General features: G+C 43.7%; 1 protein-coding gene across 2 annotated transcripts; it reads right to left on the bottom strand.

Annotated features, from left to right (window-relative positions):
* Positions 1 to 3,300: 3,300 nt before the first annotated feature.
* CDC25A (cell division cycle 25A) lies at positions 3,301 to 18,760 on the bottom strand. Of its 2 annotated transcripts, XM_032238091.1 has the most exons (15): positions 18,518 to 18,760; positions 17,457 to 17,539; positions 16,879 to 16,930; positions 15,954 to 15,990; positions 15,065 to 15,166; positions 13,499 to 13,618; positions 13,113 to 13,247; positions 11,419 to 11,496; positions 10,438 to 10,584; positions 8,502 to 8,576; positions 8,309 to 8,371; positions 7,683 to 7,781; positions 6,426 to 6,556; positions 5,624 to 5,735; positions 3,301 to 5,125 (listed from the first exon to the last, which is right to left on the bottom strand). In XM_032238091.1, the coding sequence occupies exons 1-15, from the start codon at positions 18,616 to 18,618 to the stop codon at positions 4,985 to 4,987; spliced, it is 1,476 nt and encodes a 491-aa protein (XP_032093982.1). In that variant the 5' UTR covers positions 18,619 to 18,760; the 3' UTR covers positions 3,301 to 4,984. The 2 variants fall into 2 exon arrangements, with proteins under 2 accessions (XP_032093982.1, XP_032093983.1); XM_032238092.1 differs by lacking the exon at positions 10,438 to 10,584.
* Positions 18,761 to 18,793: the final 33 nt, after the last annotated feature.

Below are 18,793 nucleotides of genomic sequence, written 5' to 3'. Positions count from 1 at the left end.
CCCCCCCGACCTCACCCACTTTTTGCTTCCAGGTTCGTTCAGGAGGTTCACATGCGCTCCATAAACATGAGTCAGTTGCCAAACATCTGAATTTAGATCATGTGACCATAGATAGGCTGCAGCAGTCATAAGTGTGAAAAATGGTCCCTTTTATCAGCACCGTCGGAAAGTTGCAAAATGGGATCATGTGACCCCGGAGCACTGTGACTGTCATAAGTATGAGTCAACGGCGAAGCATCTGAATGTTGATCCCACGATCAGCTGAATGATGCAGCCATTAAAAATGATCGTAAGTCCTATTTTTCAGTACTGTCGTTAAGGTCGCAAAAAGGGGCACAGGATATCGCGATGGTCATAAATATGAATCAATGGCCAATTCTCTGAATTTTGATCCCATGATACGGGGATGCTACAGTGGTCGTAATTGTGAAAAACGCTCCCCATTCCCTTGTAACTTCCAACGGTTACTCAATGAACTGTTGTAAATCGAGGACTCCCCGCACTTTATAAAAACAATAATCATCTTTAAGAGTTTTCCTTCTGGTGATCCCTTGGACCGTTTTTCTGGAGAAAAAAAATATTGTACAATAATTCCTTTTTAAAAAAATAATAATTCCAGCCTTGGATATTACAAGGGGAACAATTTAAAGAGGGAAGAAGCCAATTTTTTTACCGTCGGAAATCCAATTTTTGTTTATTTTCAACTTCATTTTTTCGAACCCCAGAGACTATTAATTAACAACGGGCCTGCTTAATGTTTTTATAAATAGCTTTGCTATCATTTCTTTTTTCCTGTTTTCCGGTCGCTCTGGGAAGTCCACACGCCCAGGACGCCCGTGCCAAGAAGAGAAACCGAAAGAGGAACGATTCATAGTAGAAAAATTCCAAATATGTCTACTGAAATAATGAGCGAAACATAAAAGGGACATAAAAGGCTTAGCACAGTATATTAATCCATAATCCATTAATCCATAAACAGAGGCGCAAGGGACCTTGGAGGTCATCTACCCCAACCCCCTGCTTGAGGAGACTCTTATCGAATAACAAGAGTTGGAAGGTGCCTTCAGAGGTCATCTAGTCCAACCCCCGCCTCAAGCAAGAGACCCTTCCAAAAATAAGAGGGGGAAGGGAACTTGAAGGTCATCTAGTCCAATCCATTGCTCGAGCAGGAGACTTCAGGAATGACAGGAAAGTACCTTGGAGGTCATCTAATCCACCCCCACCCCACCAGCAGAATAAGATTACTATAAGGGCGAGAGGTTTGCTTCGGGAGAACAGCATAGGGAGGCGCATGGGCTGTGCGCCAGCCAGCCGCTTGGGCAAGGCCCCCGGCAATAATTCTTGGCATAATTCAGAGGGAAGCAGGAAAGGAGGCCCGAGTCTGGCGCCTTTGGTCCCCGGCCCTCCTCCACGCCTCCCAGCTGGAATTGCAGAGCAGGTCTGGCAGGTCAATGGCTCTTTCCAGGGCTGCTTTCCAACACAACCCTCAGATTGTGCAGGCTCTATGTGTGTGTGTTTGTGTGTCAGTGTTTTTGCACCTGTCTTATTTTATCTCATTAGTTATACTCTATTTTGCTATAACTTTATACTATTTTGTTCTTTTTATTATGCTATTTTATTTGATTTATTCTTTATATTTTATTCTAGTTTATTTCATGCTACTCTTATTTTATTTTTTATTCTATTCAGTTTATATTTTTTGTTCTATTTTTTTATTTTATTCTAGTTTATATTTTGTTATACTCTTTACTTTAGTTTATATTTTATTCTATTTTTATAATATGGAATAGAAATATTTAAGCTGGAAAGTTGGCCTCCTGTTTAATGAATCTGTATTTTGAATTTTTCACGATCAGAGCATTCCTTCGTGACGGACTCACATTTATGACGGTTGTACCACCTTGGGGCATGTGATCTCCTTTTGCGACCTTCCGATGAACAAGTCAAACCTGATTCACTTAACATCCGGGTGACTTAAAAGTACTGCACTTCACTTAAAGGTGAAAAAACTTGTAAAACTTGTGAGCAAACTCACTTAAAATACCTAATTTTTTGTGGCCGAGTCACACGGTAAATCGGGCTTCTCCCATTCACTCTGCTGGATAAAACCACAAAACGGCCTGTGGCCGCAACCATCATACTTTCAGTGAGTTGCCAAGGATCTGAATTTTGATCCTGTCAGCACCTGGATACTGCGATGGTCGTTAAGTGTGTCACATTCCTACCATTGTCATAACCTTCAATGGTCACTAAATAATCTGTTGTAACTCAAGGGTTACTTGAATTAAAAGTCCGTTTCAATTCCACTTTGAAACAAGACTTACAATAGTTAATTCTAATACAGGAAGTCCTCGAATTACAACCACAATCGAGCCCAACCACTTTCGTGGTTAAGGGAGTCAATTGCTAAGTGAAGTTTCTTCTTTTTCATGACCTTTCTTGCCATACTTGTTAAGTGAATCCCTGGCAGTTAAACTAGCAAGTCGTTAAAACGAATCAGACTCCCCGTTGATTTGGCCAGTCAGAAAAATTGCTAAAAGGGGATTGGGCGACGGTCATAAATAAGAGTCAGTAGCCAAGGATCTGAATTTTGATCACCTGACCAAGGGGAGAGGCCCCAGCGGTCGTAAGTGTGATTCTGTCACTTTTTTCACTGACACCGTAATGTTGAACGGTCACTAAATGAGGACTGCCTGTACAATATTGTGCATTTAAACATCCTGGGAGTATAAAGTTATGGATGGGAAGTTTTGAAAATGTGATCAATTCTGGGACAAGGGGATTTTTCTGCAGGAAAAGCGAAGGAAAGAAATGGGTGATTACAAAATTCAAAGTATAAATAAAAATAAATCACATGAAATGAAATAAACGAAATTAAATAAAATTTAAAAAATAGAAAAAAAATAATGAAATGGAATAAAACTTATGTAATTAAATAATTACATAAAATTTAAAATAAAAGGAATGGAATAAATAAAATAATGGAATAAAATGAAATAAAATTTAAAAATTGAATAAAATAAACTTGAAAAGAAATGGAATAAAAAAGTTTAGGTAATAAAATATATAAAATTTAAAATAAAGGAATGGAATGATAAAAAATAGAATTAGAAAAATTAAAATGAAGTAAAGGAATGCAATAAAATGAACAGAATAAAACGGAATGGGATGAAATAAAATGAAACAAAATTTAAAACAAAATAATGACATAAAATTTAATATAAAACTAATGGAATAAAATGAAACAAAATGGAATACAATAATAAAATAAAATAGAAAAAAAATAAAGACACGCACATCAAAAATCGTGGGCAATTTATTTGCACAAGAAAATTTCATTTTTTCCTCACCCTTTTCGGCCTTCCCAACCTTCCTCACCCTCCCTTATTTACAAGACCTTAAAAACTCACTATTTTCCCTCAGTCAGCAGGTGGGCTGTGCAAAACAGGCCAGAGCAGGCTGAAAATGGCGAAGGACTACATAAACCATACGCACCCTCTCAAGCCCAGGGTCTGGGCCGTTCCAGGGAATGTTTTTTACACAGGAAGCGACGAGCGAGGCTACCTTGAGATCCACAAATGGTCAGTAGACTCAGCTGCTGGCTCTCCAGCGTCCCCAAAACAAACCAGCATTGCTGGCTTAAATAAACCGAGGTAGCGTGTTTTTTTTTTCCTGGGTCTGATGCAGACCTCGAATGTCAAAAGCAGAAAAATGGAAGCTTACACAATGTTACACTTCCTGGAAAAGTTCCTTCACCCGCACCAGCTATTAAGGATTTTTAATACTGACATGGACGCCCGGTTTGCGTAACGCTAAGCCATTATTTAAAACTCCCAGAGCGGGCAGGAGACAAAGACCTGAGTGTGGTTTCTCTGAAATCAGAGGTTGAAGTCAGTTTCTCATTCATTGAAAAAGAATAATCTCGGTTTAAGGTAAACTTGGGATGTGTGCGGACATCTCAAGCCAAGTTTGCTTAACCAGAGCTTGTGACAAACTAAGGTTAACTTGGGGGTTGTCTGAATTAGAGTAGCAACCTCTGGTTTAGCGTTACACAAAAGATGGACACACCCAAAAGCAAGATTTCCAAACTGGTGTTCTGCTTTCCTTAATTAAACAGAGTTTGTGACAAACTAGGGTTAACTTGCAAGGGAATCCTAGATTAGCTTAACTGCAATCTGTCCGAATTGTGGCTAGAGACTTCTAGTTTAGCATTACACAAAACAGAAGCTAGATTTCCAGTCTAGAATCCTGCTTGGCTTAACCAGTTTATGACAAAATAAACTTAGTTTGTATGTTATATTCACATTGCTTCCAAATTAGCTTAATGATAGTTGGGGCTTATCTGAATTGTGGCTTAGAGAAGCAACCTCCGGTTTAACGTTACATAAAACATGGACAAATACCACCACCACCCACCCCCAAAAAAAGAGCAAGATTCGGCAAGCTAGCATGCCGGCTTATGCTTCCAATGCCGGTTTATGCCAAGGCTTCTTTCGAAATCGTTCAATTACCACTGGAGGTTTTTTTCTCTCTTCTTCCTAAGTTGCTTTTTTGGATCCTGAATCTCAACCGTGATTGGAGCTTGTCTGAATGGTGGCTAAGTGACGATTGTGTGTATACACAGACACACACAAAAAGATGTATGTATGTATGTATGTATGTATATATAATCTCATACATACATATATTCATATATATCTATTGCTTCATCTGACAGCATTTATATATATTAATATAGTTTCATCTGATATATATATATACATATATATATACATTTGTGTGTTTGTGTGTGTGTTTGTAGGCCCTTTCTACTTTCCCACCTGTGCTATTGAAACACAGGAAAAACCATCCAGGATTCGCGGCTAGAGTGCCTCCCTGTCACACCTGGGACGGCAGCCTTGTGGTCTCCGTCAGATCGCGCAGGACGGACCCAACCTCCCCCCCCCTTCAAAAATGTGTCCGTTTCAGACCCCGCCGGCCCCCTTCAGAGCTTCTTCAAGCGGCTGTAGTGTTCGCGTTTGCTCTTCTCGCCCGCCCAGGTCCGGCTCCGGGTGCGAAAGGTGCGCAGGTCCTCCTTGAAGTCCTTGTGGTGCATGGGGCGGTAGCTCTGGGGCTCACAGTAGCTCTAGATGGGAAGGAGAGAGAGAGAGGGATTTCGCAGCTGTGCCAAAGCGAACAAGCACAAACAAACCATCATGGGTTTTCCCTCCCCTGACGCTGAGGTGGGGCGGTGTAAAGTCACAGCCGATAGAAGAGAAATATGTGATTGGGGGTTGAGCTAGTGGGATCCTTGGTGCTCTCTGAGCTGGGGGGGGGGGGATTTTCTTGCAGATGTCTCGTGACCCAGCTAGGGAACTTCATCAGTGCTGGCAGGGAATGGGGTTTGTGGAGATGAGGGTCTCCTTCATGAGCAGGGGGCTGGACTAGAAGACCACCTAGGTCCTTTCAAAGCCTGTGGTTCCCTTCTGAATTGGTGTTGGCACACCTGGCACTCACACTCACCCATGTCCAACCAGTGCCACGGCTCGCCTTCCACTGGTTTTTCCCAATCTCAAATGGCCACCTCAGGAATGGTTCAAAGGCCCTTGAGTGTGTGTGTGTGTGTGTGTGTTGTGGCATTTACCTTGCATTTGAGGAAGAAGTCCTTGTAGCCACCTTTGAGGATGTAGAGCTCTGGGTAGTGCAGGGCGGGATACTGGTTGTCCAGCCGGTCCCTTTCTCTGACAAATCGGCACCTGGGAGGAGGAGGAGGAAGAAGAGGAAGAAGGGAGGAGGTAAAAGTAGTAGTAGAGGAGGAAGAGATGAGAAGGAAGAAGATGACAAAAAGGCAGAGAAGGGAAGGAGAAAATGATGGAAGATGGGGGAAGAATAGGAGGAATAGAAGGAGGGAGAAACAAAAGGAGGCACAGGAGGAAGAAGAGGAAAACAAGGAGGAAGGGAGTAGAGGAGAAAGAGGAAAAGAGAAGGAAGAAGAGGAAGAATTTGGAGGAAGACAAGGAAGAGGGGGGAGGAGGAAGACGAGGATTTGGTCCCAGGAAGAAGAGGAAGAAGAGGGTTTGGTCATTAAATGAACTGCTGTATTTACTAAATGTATAAGGTAGTCAACTCCCAATTAGCCACCAGCATAAAAACTAGGAGAGAGGAAAAAAAATGAAAAACGTGGAAATTAACACCCCCTCCCCAAATGGGAGGTTCCTCGGTGCTCCTTAGAACCCCGTCGCTTCCTTGCAAACGTCTCATCACCATACCAGGTAATGGCATCAGGTCAGATTGGGAAATCAAGTCAAGGAATGGGAGGGAACAGACCGAATTAAAGACGCAGGAGCCAAATGAATACAGAGAGACCCATCCTTTCCCTTGGCTCATCCAAAGCCCCAAACCAGCAAGTCCAGAAGGCTGGGGAGCATGGTCTTCGGGATACTTACATTCGGGGGGCCCGCTCGGAGGAGAACTCGCAGTGGAACACGACAATGATGCGCTTGTTGCTGGAGGACACCAGGGGTTTTTTCAGCAGAAATTCTTCCACGTCTTGCTCCATTGGAAGGTTGATGGCGCCCTGGAGTGGACAACGAGTAAACCTCGAATAAACCTCAAGTAGAGAGTTGCCTCAAGCAGACAAGTCTCTTGGCTTTGCTTCACAACTACACAATCCTCGATGCAAGAGATCCCGGCAACATTGGTTGTGCATTCAACTGTGATGCCGTCCACCTCTCCCACAATTTATCAAACAAGCTTCAAATATTAAAAATTACTCAGCTGAAAATAGGCTCCCGGGTGGTCCTCAACTTACGGCAGCAACGGAAGCCAAAACAGTGGAGTGAGTTTGGTCCCATTTTACAACCCTTCAACTACTGAATCCCTGCAGTTGTTTAGTTAGCACAGTTGTTAAGTGAATCTGGCTTCCATATTGAATTTGCTTGTCAGAAGATCGCAAAAGGAGATCGCGGGACACTGGGATACTTGCAAGATCGTCATAAACACGAGTCAAGCTGCCAGTTGTTCAAATTGGGATCGCCTGACTGTGGGGACGTTGTAACAGTCGTTAAGTGGGACACCAGGATACTTGGAAGGGACCATGGAGGTCCTCTAGTCCAACCCCCGTTCAACCCCCTGCACTAGCAGGAGATCGTTACACAATCATAGAAGGACACAGTTGGAAGGGACCTTGAAGGTCATCTAGTTCAACTCCCTGTTCAAGTAGGAGACCCTTGCAGAATCATACAATCAGAATTGGAAGGGACCTCAAAGGTCATCCAGTCCAACCCCATGCTCAAGCAGGAGGCCCTCTACCATTTCAGGCAGATGGCTCTCCAGTCTTTTCCCAAAAAATCTCCAGTGATGGAGCATCCGCAAGCCCTTCCAACAGTCTTCCCTGAACCGTCTTGCTCAGCGAACTAAATTTAGGGCTCCGTCATGGACATAAGTTGAGGACTTGCCTGGATTACTATGGCCAATGACTTCGTTTGGGGCAAAGTAACCAAGCTGGTCATTCAAGTCCGTCTTTCTGGGACTTGATGGGCAGAGCAGAACATTTCCATTTCTGCTCTTTTTGGAACAACACAACTTTTACGGATACGGCAACACTTTTGTCACAGCAACCACTGGATCACAAGAGACATCCCTCCCCCGCCCACTTTGTAAGAGAGGCTGATCCTTGATGAGGGTCCTTCCCCCCTCCATACCTTGATGTGACCCCCGTCGTACTCGTAGGGAAACCTGCAATCTATGATCACGCACTGCGTGATGAAGAGGGAGAAGTTGCCGTTCAGGATGGCGACAATCTGAAAAAAGAAAAGAAAAAAAGACTAAATAAATAAATAAATAAGGATGAGAATTAAGTTTGAGCACTTTGACAAATTGAATTAAACTTAGAACGAAAGAGCTAGAAGAGACCTTGGAGGTCATCTAGTCCAACCCCCTGCCCTAGGCCATTCCAGACAGGTGTGCTGTCCAGTCTCTTCTTGAAAGCCTCCAGTGATGGGAGCACCCAGATGTTCTGGTGGCAAGCTGTTCCATGGGTTTGTTGTTCTCACTGTCAAGAAAATTCTCCTTATTTCTAGGTTGAATCTCTCCTTGATCAATGTACTTGTCTGGATGCTTTGGAAAATGGGCTGCCCCCCTCTTCTTTGAGTGACAGCCCCTCAGATATCCAAACACTGCCATCATGCAATTAATTTAAGAAATTCAAGTAATTAGGGAAAATGAATGCAGATGGATATGGGAAATTTCCTCTTCTTTTTACGTCCCAGAAAGCTTTCCGTTCCCATCAGAAAAACAGATTCCTGGACTCCCAAGGGAGGTCACGCACCATTTCTGGATTGATGTACTTCAAGTCCTGATGTTTGCCATCAACGGTGTGGAAGAGGTAACTCTGCAGAGACATGACAAAAAAATGTTGCTTGGAGACAGACAGACAGACAGACACATCACCTGGCGCAGGCTGCGAAGAGAAGCCAGTGATTAACTCGGAGAAGTCGAGGGATTAGAGGAGGAGGAATTACCTTTGAAAAGTCTCCAATGAGGTCCCTCTGGTCCTGATCCAACACGTTGCCTATCTCCAAAGAGGAAGAGGGACTCTACCAGAGGGAAAAATAAGAATAAATAAGAAAATATAATATAAAATATAATAACAATATTAATAATATAAATAACAAGAATGAAGTCTGGATACTACATGTGGCGGTGCCTGGAGAGAGCAGAATAGAAGAGGAAGAACTGGAGAAGATAACAAAACACAAAGACCTACAAATAAAAATAGGACAACTATGTCGAAAACAAGCAAAGGTAGCAACAATAGTCATGGTACTACTTGGGTGCAGTCCCAAAACACCTGGAGCCTCAGCTGAACACCATGAGTGGCATTGACAAATTTGTCATCAGTCAATTGCAGAAGGCAGCTTCCTTTGGAACTGCTTCTAACATGCGACGATATCTGTAACACCGTCAAACATTCTGATTTGCCTCTCCCAGGTCCTTGGTAAGGACTCGATAGACAGACAAAACTGCCAAACCCAGATTGAACATCTGGCCGTGTGATTAATAATAAGGCTGAAATAAGAGATCATTTTTCATTGCATTTTTATATTATTAAATGTAAGTGCTTTGGAGTGTTATCCATTCACCTTGGGGAGGGAAAACAAGAGACTGGCAAGGGGAAAAAATAAACTCAAACTAGATTGGACTCTGGAAGAAGTTAACTGACAACTCCATCAAGCATCCCTGAGAGGGCTATCTTGGCACACACACCCTCTACAGCCAGAAGAATAAAAGAAAAATCTGCTCGGGATAAAGGATGTTAAAATGAGCCAGGAAGGAAGGATAAGGAAAAGGCCAGAAGGAAAGAAGTTTCAAGTCTTGTCTTGAGCAAGGAATGAAGCACAGGAGGGACCTTGGGTGAGGCTGTCTGTCTGGCTATCCATTTACATCTGTCTATACCTACCTATCTCTACCTATCCATCCATCCCTCTATCTATCTGTCTTGTCTTGTCTCTTTCTCTCTAACTTCCTATCTATCTATGGACCTTGGGGGTCTTCTAGTCCATCCTCCTGGTCAGACAATAGACCCTTATAGAATCATAGAATAAGAGTTAGAAGTCATCTAGTCCAACCCCCTGCTCCAGCAGGAGAGCCTGACAAAAATAAAAATTTGAAAGGGTCCTTGGAGGTCTTCTAGCCCAACCTCCTGCTCGAGCAGGAATCCCCCATGACCTGTAGCTATGATGGTGAACCTATGGCACGTGTGCCCGAAGTGACACGCAGAGCCATGTTGCCTGGCATGTGCGGCGTTGTGCGTTCCCCTTCTGGGTTTGTCGCGCGCATGGCAGTCCCCTGGCCTCCGTGCATGCGGCACTGCTGGAAACTGGGAGAGCTGGCCTTCCCTTTTCCTGCGTGAGCATGGGCGCCTGGCCTGCTGGTCGTCGTGCGTAGCTGACACTCGTTGCTGAAAAGGTTCACCCTCACTGGCCCACAGCACGTCCGACAAATGGTTGTCCAATTTCTTCTTTAAAACTTTCTAAAAGGTTTTTAACCTTTTAAACTTCCACCAACTGATTGTTCTCTCTCTCAGTTCTAGGTTGCTTCTCCCTCCCATTAATTTCCATCTGTTGCTTCTTCTCCTGCCTCCCCTTGGAGAATAGCTATTGACTCCCTCTTCCTTGGGGCAGCCCCACAAAGATTGGAAGAGGTTACCATGTCTCCCCTAGTCCTTCTCTTCATAAAACCAGACGCCCCCAATTCCTGCAACTGACCTTTTTATGTTTTCACACACACACACACACACACACACCAAAGCTCCCTAGTCATCTTTGTTGCTCTTCTCTGGCTGATGCCCCCCCCCCCCCAAATAGACCTTCCTACAAAGGCTTCTAAGATACGACAAAGCGGGCGTTTTGCAAGAGCGACCGTCCCTGCATCCAGCCCTCCGGCTAATCTACCAACCGTGGCTTCTTCGTCATCTTCCATGTGTGTGTTTCTCCTCCGTTTGCCGAAAGGTGGGACACTCTCTTCGACAGCCTTCTCCGTTCTTTTCACTGTGGCCGTCTTAGCCAGGTTGCGAATGGTGTTGCTCAGTTTTTGCTGCTGGCTCTGGGTGGAAGCCAAAGCGGGGCGGGGGAGCGAGGGGAGGGGAGGTATTACAGATGAGCAGAAGGGACCCTGTTGGCCTTTTATGCCCTATAAGGGATGATGGACACTGTCCCAAGACAAATAATGACCCCAAAATTCAAAAGTGGGGGCTGGTGGGCTGGGGAGAGAAGGGAGAGCAGAGCTCACCTTTTGCAAATACTCAGGATCTCAGTCCCCACAATTAAGATTTAATTGTGGGTACATAAACACACAACACAAAAAGGGAAGATTTGATTACGGATATCAACACACACAGACACACACAGACACACACAAAGGGGGAGGTTTAAACAGGGGCTGACAAAGTTTGAACCCTGCAAAGGAACACAACCAGGACACCCCACACATTGCACCCAACAGAAAACTAGGGGTTTCCCTTCAAACCTCTGCCCATCATCTGAGTGGCAATGTCTTTTCTATTGGCATTAAAGCCTCCTCTTAACTGCCCCAGGCAGAGCAAAAGCAAGCAGAATAAGAGAGCTGGAAGTCACCTGGGAGGTCATCTAGTCCATCCTCCTGATCGAGCAGGAGACCCTTACAGAAGCATAGAATAACAAGGTTGGAAGGGACTTGGGAAGCCATCTAGTCCAAGCCCCCGCTTGAACAGATCATTATGGAATGACAGAATAACAGAGTAGGATGAGACCCGAGAGGCCATATAGTCCAACCCTCTGCTCAACCAGCACAGCCTTAACAGAAATACCCTAAAATCTGGAGGAAGGGAGAAAGGAGGGGGGTTTTGCTTTAAAGCAAGCTTCAAAATCCAACTTTCAAGTTCCAAAACCCCAAACTTACATGCAGGTCCTCGCTCTTAGCGACCATCAGAGGAGCGGTCCAAAGGCACGACATATCAGAAGCCGTCTCGTCTTCACTCTGGGGAGAGAGAAAAAAAAGGGGGGGGGGACATTTATATATTATGAAGCTCCTTAGTTGTTTTTTCTTGCTGGGAATTCTGAAGGTTTCCAGGTTGGTTTAAAAAAACATCCCAGAAATGGCTTTAGAATTGCAGTTCTATGCAGGTAGTCCTCGACTTACGATGACCATTGAATCCAAAATCTAGGTTGCTAAGGGAGATGGTTGTTGAGTTTTGCCCCATTTCACCAGCTTTCTTGCCACTATCATTAAGTGAATCTCTGTGGTTCAGTGAAACTGGTTTACCTGTTTGATGACGGATGATCACAAAAGTCAGCTTCCAGACTCTTGAATGGACATGATCTGATGATGCCACGGTCGTTAAGTGTGAAAAAGGGTCCTATGTCCCTTTTTTTTCACTGCCATTGTTAATTTTGAACGGTCACTAAATGAACCATTGTAATTTGAAAAGTTCCTATTTGCAAAACGGATCCATTTTTATCTGCTGGCAAAGACGTTCAAGTTGTGGCAAACTAATTTTTGGAAACAATGTCAATTAACAAGACAAGTAGGCCTCGACTCCCGACCACAATCGAGCCCAACTTTTCTGTGGCTAAATGAAACATTTGTCAAGTGAGTCTTGCCCCATTTTACGACCTTCCTTGCCATCGTTAAGTGAATTGTTGCAGTTGTTAGCTTGTTAAGTGAATACGGCTTCCCCATTTGACTAATACTGGTTAGAAGGTCGCCAAAGTGGATTGCCTGACTCCCCAGGACATAGTGACAATCATAAATATGAGACAGTTGCCAAAGGTCTGGATTTGGGTGACATGTCCATGTGACGGTTGTTAAGTGGGAAGAATGAGTCATCCGTTCCTTTTTTTCAATGCCATTGTAACGAATGGTCACTAAATGAACTGTATTTATTACATGTAGAGGAAGAGGAAGGAAGATCAGAGGAAGAAGAGTAGGAGGAAGAAGGTTCGGTCAGTAAACGGCCTGTTTTAAGTCAAGGACCACCTGTATTTATTAAATGTATAACGCACTCATCTCACAATTAACAAATGGCATAAAAACAAGGAGAAACCAACATGAAAATTAACAAAAAACCTAGGGTTCCTCGATGCTCTGCAGTTTGGTTGTTTAGATGTCTCATCACCAAACTAGGTAACGAAGTCAGGACACATTGGGAAATTGAGTCAAGGAGGAACAGGGGGAGGAGAGGATGGAACGAATTAAAGGCGGCAAAGACATTCAGGTTGCGAAAAACTTACATTTTTGGAAACAATATATCAATAAGAAATATTTGTCTCTTTTGGGAGCGGTGGATAAGTCCCAGCATCGCAAGATGACATTAACAGAAAGAGCCAAACCATTTTCCCATTGCAAGAATTCCAGGGGAACACTCTGGCGATGGAAACTTTTTGTCAAAAGTGACTTCACAGCTATGACAAAGCTTTTTTTCTTAAGTCTCCAAAATTTTGCTCTGGAATTCCTGCTACGTTAAAACGTTGGGCTCTTGTTATTTTTAAAAATAAACATTATATTTGCAAAACTGCAAGGAAGCCAATTATTCTGAACTCTCCCTTAGCTAGCCACATTGTAATTACCAAGAATTAAACTAGCAGGGCACTTACAGTGTTATCCGGACCATCCATCATCTCTAAAAAGCCATCGTCGTTTTCCGTTTCCGTGATTTGTTGGGACAACAGGCGTGGGAATAAAGGGGTCGCCATTCCGGTATCATTTTCAATATTTTGACTGCTGGAGACCTAAAGCAAAGGATATTTTCTTTAAAAAATAGCCACATATTTATTGTTTATACACATTTAACTGAGATTAAGATTCCAGAAATAAAGACCATTACAGATGGTGAGACATTAATCCCAAGTCTCCTTTTTTTCAGTCCCACTGTAACTTTGAATGGCCACTAAATGAACAGCTGTAAGTCAAGAACAACCTGTAGTTACATATCTCCACCACAACACTAATGGCTGAAGCGCCCATTCTTTCTGGGACATACCTTAAGTACTGTGTTCGAGTCCTCCCTCGCTTCGGAAGGGTCTTTTTCATCGTCTGGAGAAGAAAGGTGCAGAGAGCCACGAGAGGCAGGGACGGTTGGTTTCTTGAACTCAAAGTGCTCCTTGTGAGAGAAAAAAGGGGACAAAGCACCAATTGTTTTTTAATGATCCACTTGTGTGCAACAGACAAGGATTTTTTTCTTATTTATCTCCTTTGATTTGGATGGCAAAATAAAATACAGTTCAAGTTAGGTGTGATAAATGGTTTCGTGAGTGCCACGAAAGACACTTGACAGACTTGAACACGGCCCTATCTAACAAAATGAAATTGAAGGGTGGAAAAAAAAAGTAAGGAATGGAATAGAGAGAATGGAATGGAATAGCATAGGACAGGATATTGGAATATAGACTAGAATAGCTTTATTGTCACTTAGAATGTACACTAATTGGCAAACATTAAAAATGAAATTTAGTTGCATACAGCTCTTAAAGGGTCACCACCTCCAATTTTACATTACATAAACATGACAAGATAAAATAAATAAATACAAAATTATGTATATACCTACATATATATATTATATGACAGAGAAAAAGTTAGGATGTACAAGGTTCTACATTTAGGAAAGAAAAACCAAATGCGCAGGGGTGGGATAGGTGGTACCTGACTCAAAAGGAGGAACTGGGAAAGGGATTTTGGAGTCCTAGTAGGCCAATCACTTAAATAGGAGCCAGCTGTGTGCTGCAGCCAATGAAACAACCAACGGCAGTTCTAGGCTGCATTAACAGAGGGATAGAATCAAAATCACTTGAAGCGCCAATACCACTTTATAATGGCTTGGTAAAACCAAACTTAGAATATTACATCTAGTTTGGTCACCATGATATAAAAGAGATATGGAGACTCTAAAAAGAATGCAGAGAAGCGCAACAAAGAGGATCAGGTGGCTGGAGGCTGAAAGATATAAAGAATGGTTGCTGGAATTGTGTTTGTCTAGTTTATTGAAAAGAAGGGCTAGGAGTGACATGATTAGCAATGTTTCAATATTTGAGGAGCTGCCCCAAAGAAGAGGGGAACAACCTATTCTCCAAAGCACCTGAAGGCAGGAGAAGAAGCAATGGGTGGAAACTCATCAAGTAGAGAAGCAACTTAGAACTAAGGAGAAAATTTCCTGACAGTGAGAATAAGTAACCATTGGAACAACTTGCTTCCAGAAGTTGTGAATGCTCCAACACTGGAGGCTTTTAAAAAGAGACTGGACAACCATTTGTCCAGTCTGAAGTAGTGTAGCATTTCCTGCCTGAGCAGGGGGGTTGGACTAGAAGACCTCCAAGGTCCCAACTCTTTTATTCTATCCTCAAAACGGTTCTGAACTGTAAGTCCAACCTGCCAAATTTTAACAGCAAAACTGGTCAGTTCTCAGCAGTGCTTTTCACCGTGAGGAAAGAGTTCTGCTTTTTTGTCATCCAGACAAAAATCCTAAATTAAAAGCCTTGGGCAACAAGTCAACAATCTGGTGCTGAATATGTGGCTCTTTTTGTCAGAATCTCTGAAAAACCAAACTCACATTCTCTTTGTTCTCTTCAGGAGGGAGAGGTTGGAAGACGTTACAATCCAGTTGAACCGAGTGGTTCCTCTTCAGCGCAGGGCTGCAACCCAGAAGGCCGTGCTAAAAATAAAATAAAAATTGTTTTTGAGAAAAACAATCCCAGAGTCACGCAGGGGAAGCATAGTTCTTATCGCACACAAACAAAAGACAAATTAAATTGAATGCACTGTATATGATGTGCGGAGATTCGTAGACAAGCGCATGTAACCTTGACTTGAAGCAATGGAGGTGGGATTTAAGAGAGGTGGCACAGTACTTAAGAATGCAGTACTGAAGGCTGCTTCAGCTGATTTCTAGCTGCAGTTCAGCAGTTCAAATCCCACCAGGCTCAAGGTTGACTTAGCCTTCCTTCTTTCCAAGGTGGGTAAAATGAGGACCCAGATTGTTGGGGAACAAGAGGCTGACTCTGTAAACTGCTTAAAGGGCTGTAAAAGCACAATGAAGAAGTATGTATGTCTAAGAAGTGCTATTGCTATTTAAAACCAATCAGAGAAATTAATGTTTGAAATTAAAGACAAAAAAGCAGTATATTGCAAATCTGAAATGGTGTGAGGTCTCCAGTCTGAGCAGGGGGTTGGACTACATGACTTCCAATGTCCCTTTCACCTTTGTTATTCTGAACCAACTCAACATTTTTCAGGAACTCTCCAGGCCCCCTATTATGCAAAACCCCCTTTTGTGCCCAAATTCCAAGCATTCTAGACCCTGAGAGGCAGATAAAGGGATTTTCCTAAGCCTTATCTACAATACCTGTAATCTCACAGAAGTCTGAGTAATTCAAAATGGCATTTAGAAAAGAGAGTAGTAGTACTGACACAGGAGACCATGGTTCCTCAGCTGAACTTACCGGGAGAGAATGCATTCTCCTCATGGGCAGCCGAAAGCTGCAAGAGAATGCAAAAGACATGACCTTCAAATAAAGCTAAATCCAACCTCAAAGCCTAACTACATTGACAAAAAAAAAATGGGTTAACAATTCTAATCTTTCACTGCCTAATCCAATCAGCAAAACAAGCCTGAAGCTCTCCCAAATCAGAAAGGTGTTATATTACACCTTGATCTGACCCACAGTATTTGTCATGATAAATATGCAAAACATTTCCTGTTCCAGGCTGATAACAGCTCATTTGTAAAGCCTTATCCTAGCGCATATCTTCCACAAACCACCCAATTCTGCTGAAGGCTTCCTTGTGCATAATAAACCCTTCAGCAAATGTAAAGGAGGCAGGTTTTTAAGGCCACAATTATTTTTCCCTTTGATGGCAAAATTCCTTGCCTTCATATCCAAGGGACCGTCCAGCAATAAAACTCAAAATTGACCTAAAGGGAAAAAAATCAAGCTAGAAATAGGGAGGGGTCTTTTTGAGAGCAAGGGTGATCAAGACCTGTGGAACAGCTTGCCAGCAAAAGTTGTGCAGTGTTCCATCCCTGGAGGCTTTGAAGGAGGAGGAGAGAAGGGTTTCTTGCCTGAGCAGGCACTAGAAGACCTCCAAAGTCCCTTTCACCTCTGCTATTCTGTTAACTTATCCTCTTTATTATGGGGAAAGGGCAGGAGGAGGAAAGCCTAACAGGGCCTGGGGGATATCAGTAATAGCAGGATTCCTTTTAAAAGCCACATTCCAGAGTGGATCTCTGAGATATCCTGAGTGACTAAGACTCAGAGCAATGTATTCAAAGCAGATTTTCTACTTAACAAAGGCTCCTTAGCCTCTTCCCTGCTGACCCCAGGTAGTTTTAAGCTAATACAGCACATTAGCATCTTTATCACCTACCTTTCTTCAAGGTCGTTCATGCCAAGCAGGGCAGGAGAATCCATGCAGCAACCTGCAGGAGATACATTTTTTTCTCTTGTTTGCATATTACAGCTATTGCACATCTTATTTATCGAGGAAAGCAGAATAAATTAACAGCACAGTTTATATCTTTCTTGCATTTTAAAACTATTTGAGGCGAGCAGAATACATTAACAGAACTGGTTAGGTATGCAGGATTAGAAAATCCTAAACCCCTCCACCCTTTCTTTTAACTTAAAAGGCTACGGTTTGAGTATATGGTGCTAGGGAAGAAGATATCTTCCTCCATTACATTTTAGCTGAGGAACACAAGATGGCTTCCTTCTAAGGTCAGATTTGATGATGCGGTTTGAGCTTCATTCACAATTCTAGTGTCAAACCAGTTAAAAATCCTAAATAGAAATGATCCTTTGCTCCATTTGTAGAGAAAGGTACTGGGGAATCCATCCGATCAGGATAAGACTAGGCTCAGAGACCATCATCCACAGCCCATTCTTTTGAAGCAGGAACAGGCCGGAAAACACTCTGCCTTGGGGCCTCAGCACGCAGCCGCAAACCTGAATCGGTAGAATCGGAAGACGACGTCCTCTTCATATTGGCGTTCTTGACTTCCAACATCTGCACGTAGGACTCAGTTGAGCTGCAAAAATGCAAAGATGGAGCTGTGATCTCCTGCCTTGTAATAAATAAAATTAAATGGAAATGGGGTGGGGGGGAATGCTCCTACACAATCAAACAGGGAACGGTCCCCCCCACCACCCAAAAAAAACCCCCACAGAGATCTTATCACTGACAAGAGTGGTTTGGACTGTCTTGTGGTGGATTTGCAATATTGGTTTGCAAAGGGTTGAAAATAAGCGATTTTGGTTTAGGATTTCAGGCAACAGTCTGCAAAGCAAGCGTGTGTCTCTGTGTGTATGTGTGTACACGCCACACAAAAATATGTATGTACTCCGACATATCTATATACCCATGTATACATGCATATGCCTACATACTCATGTCCCACAACCCACGTATACACACTTATATACACAAATCCACATGTACACAACCTATGCACACATTTATCCACATATACACACATTCATCGCCACAAATATACATGTATACGTACACGTATACACTTGTACACGCACATATAGACATCTCAAGCACACACATACATATTATGCACATATGCACAAACGTATAAATAATGCGAAATGTCGTTCCCTTCGTCTTCTTTCCCTCCGCAACAACAATCCTTATTTATACGTTTGTGTGTATGTGCCGAAGGGGTGTGTGGGGGGTGGGATCTGCCTTTCATCCGACCCAACCAAACCTGGCCTACACGCATCGGCCATTTCGGAGGTCGGCCCAGACAGTCCAGCGTGGGGGCTCGACTAGATGCCCTCGACGTTCCTCCGCCATTCCACGATGGCGCCATGGGAAATGAGTTGAGGGGGGGAAATGTTGGTTTAGGGCCTCCTAGGACTACATATCCCAGTCCCGCCGGAGGCTAAGGATGAGGGGGATGCGAATTCCCCTACATACACACGCACGCACACAGCGGAAGACGGTTCAAGGCTCCCACCGGTCTCCTCAGGCCAAGAATCGCTCCGCTCAGTCGGCTTACCCTGCAGCGTTGAGGCTTCTCCGGCGGGTGAGGGGACCCTCGGCGTCGCCGAGGAGCAGGCGGCGGCGATGAGAGTGATGGCGGCGGGCGGCGGGCTCCATGAGGTAATTGTCCCTTTCCGGCCACCGTCGACAAAACGAACCGTGTCGCGATAAAACCCGAGTGAGGTGAAGACACCCCCTCCGCGCGCAGCGCCCCTTCTTACCGCTTCGCGCCGGGCCCCGCCCACCAACCGAGCCCGTCCTCCTCCCGCCAAAAGTGGCGCCCGCCAATGGG

The sequence above is a fragment of the Thamnophis elegans genome, chromosome Z, assembly GCF_009769535.1.
Source record: "Thamnophis elegans isolate rThaEle1 chromosome Z, rThaEle1.pri, whole genome shotgun sequence".
Classification (NCBI taxonomy): domain Eukaryota; kingdom Metazoa; phylum Chordata; class Lepidosauria; order Squamata; family Colubridae; genus Thamnophis; species Thamnophis elegans.
Note: the sequence above shows the minus strand (reverse complement) of the source record. Positions and strands in the feature narration are given on the sequence as shown.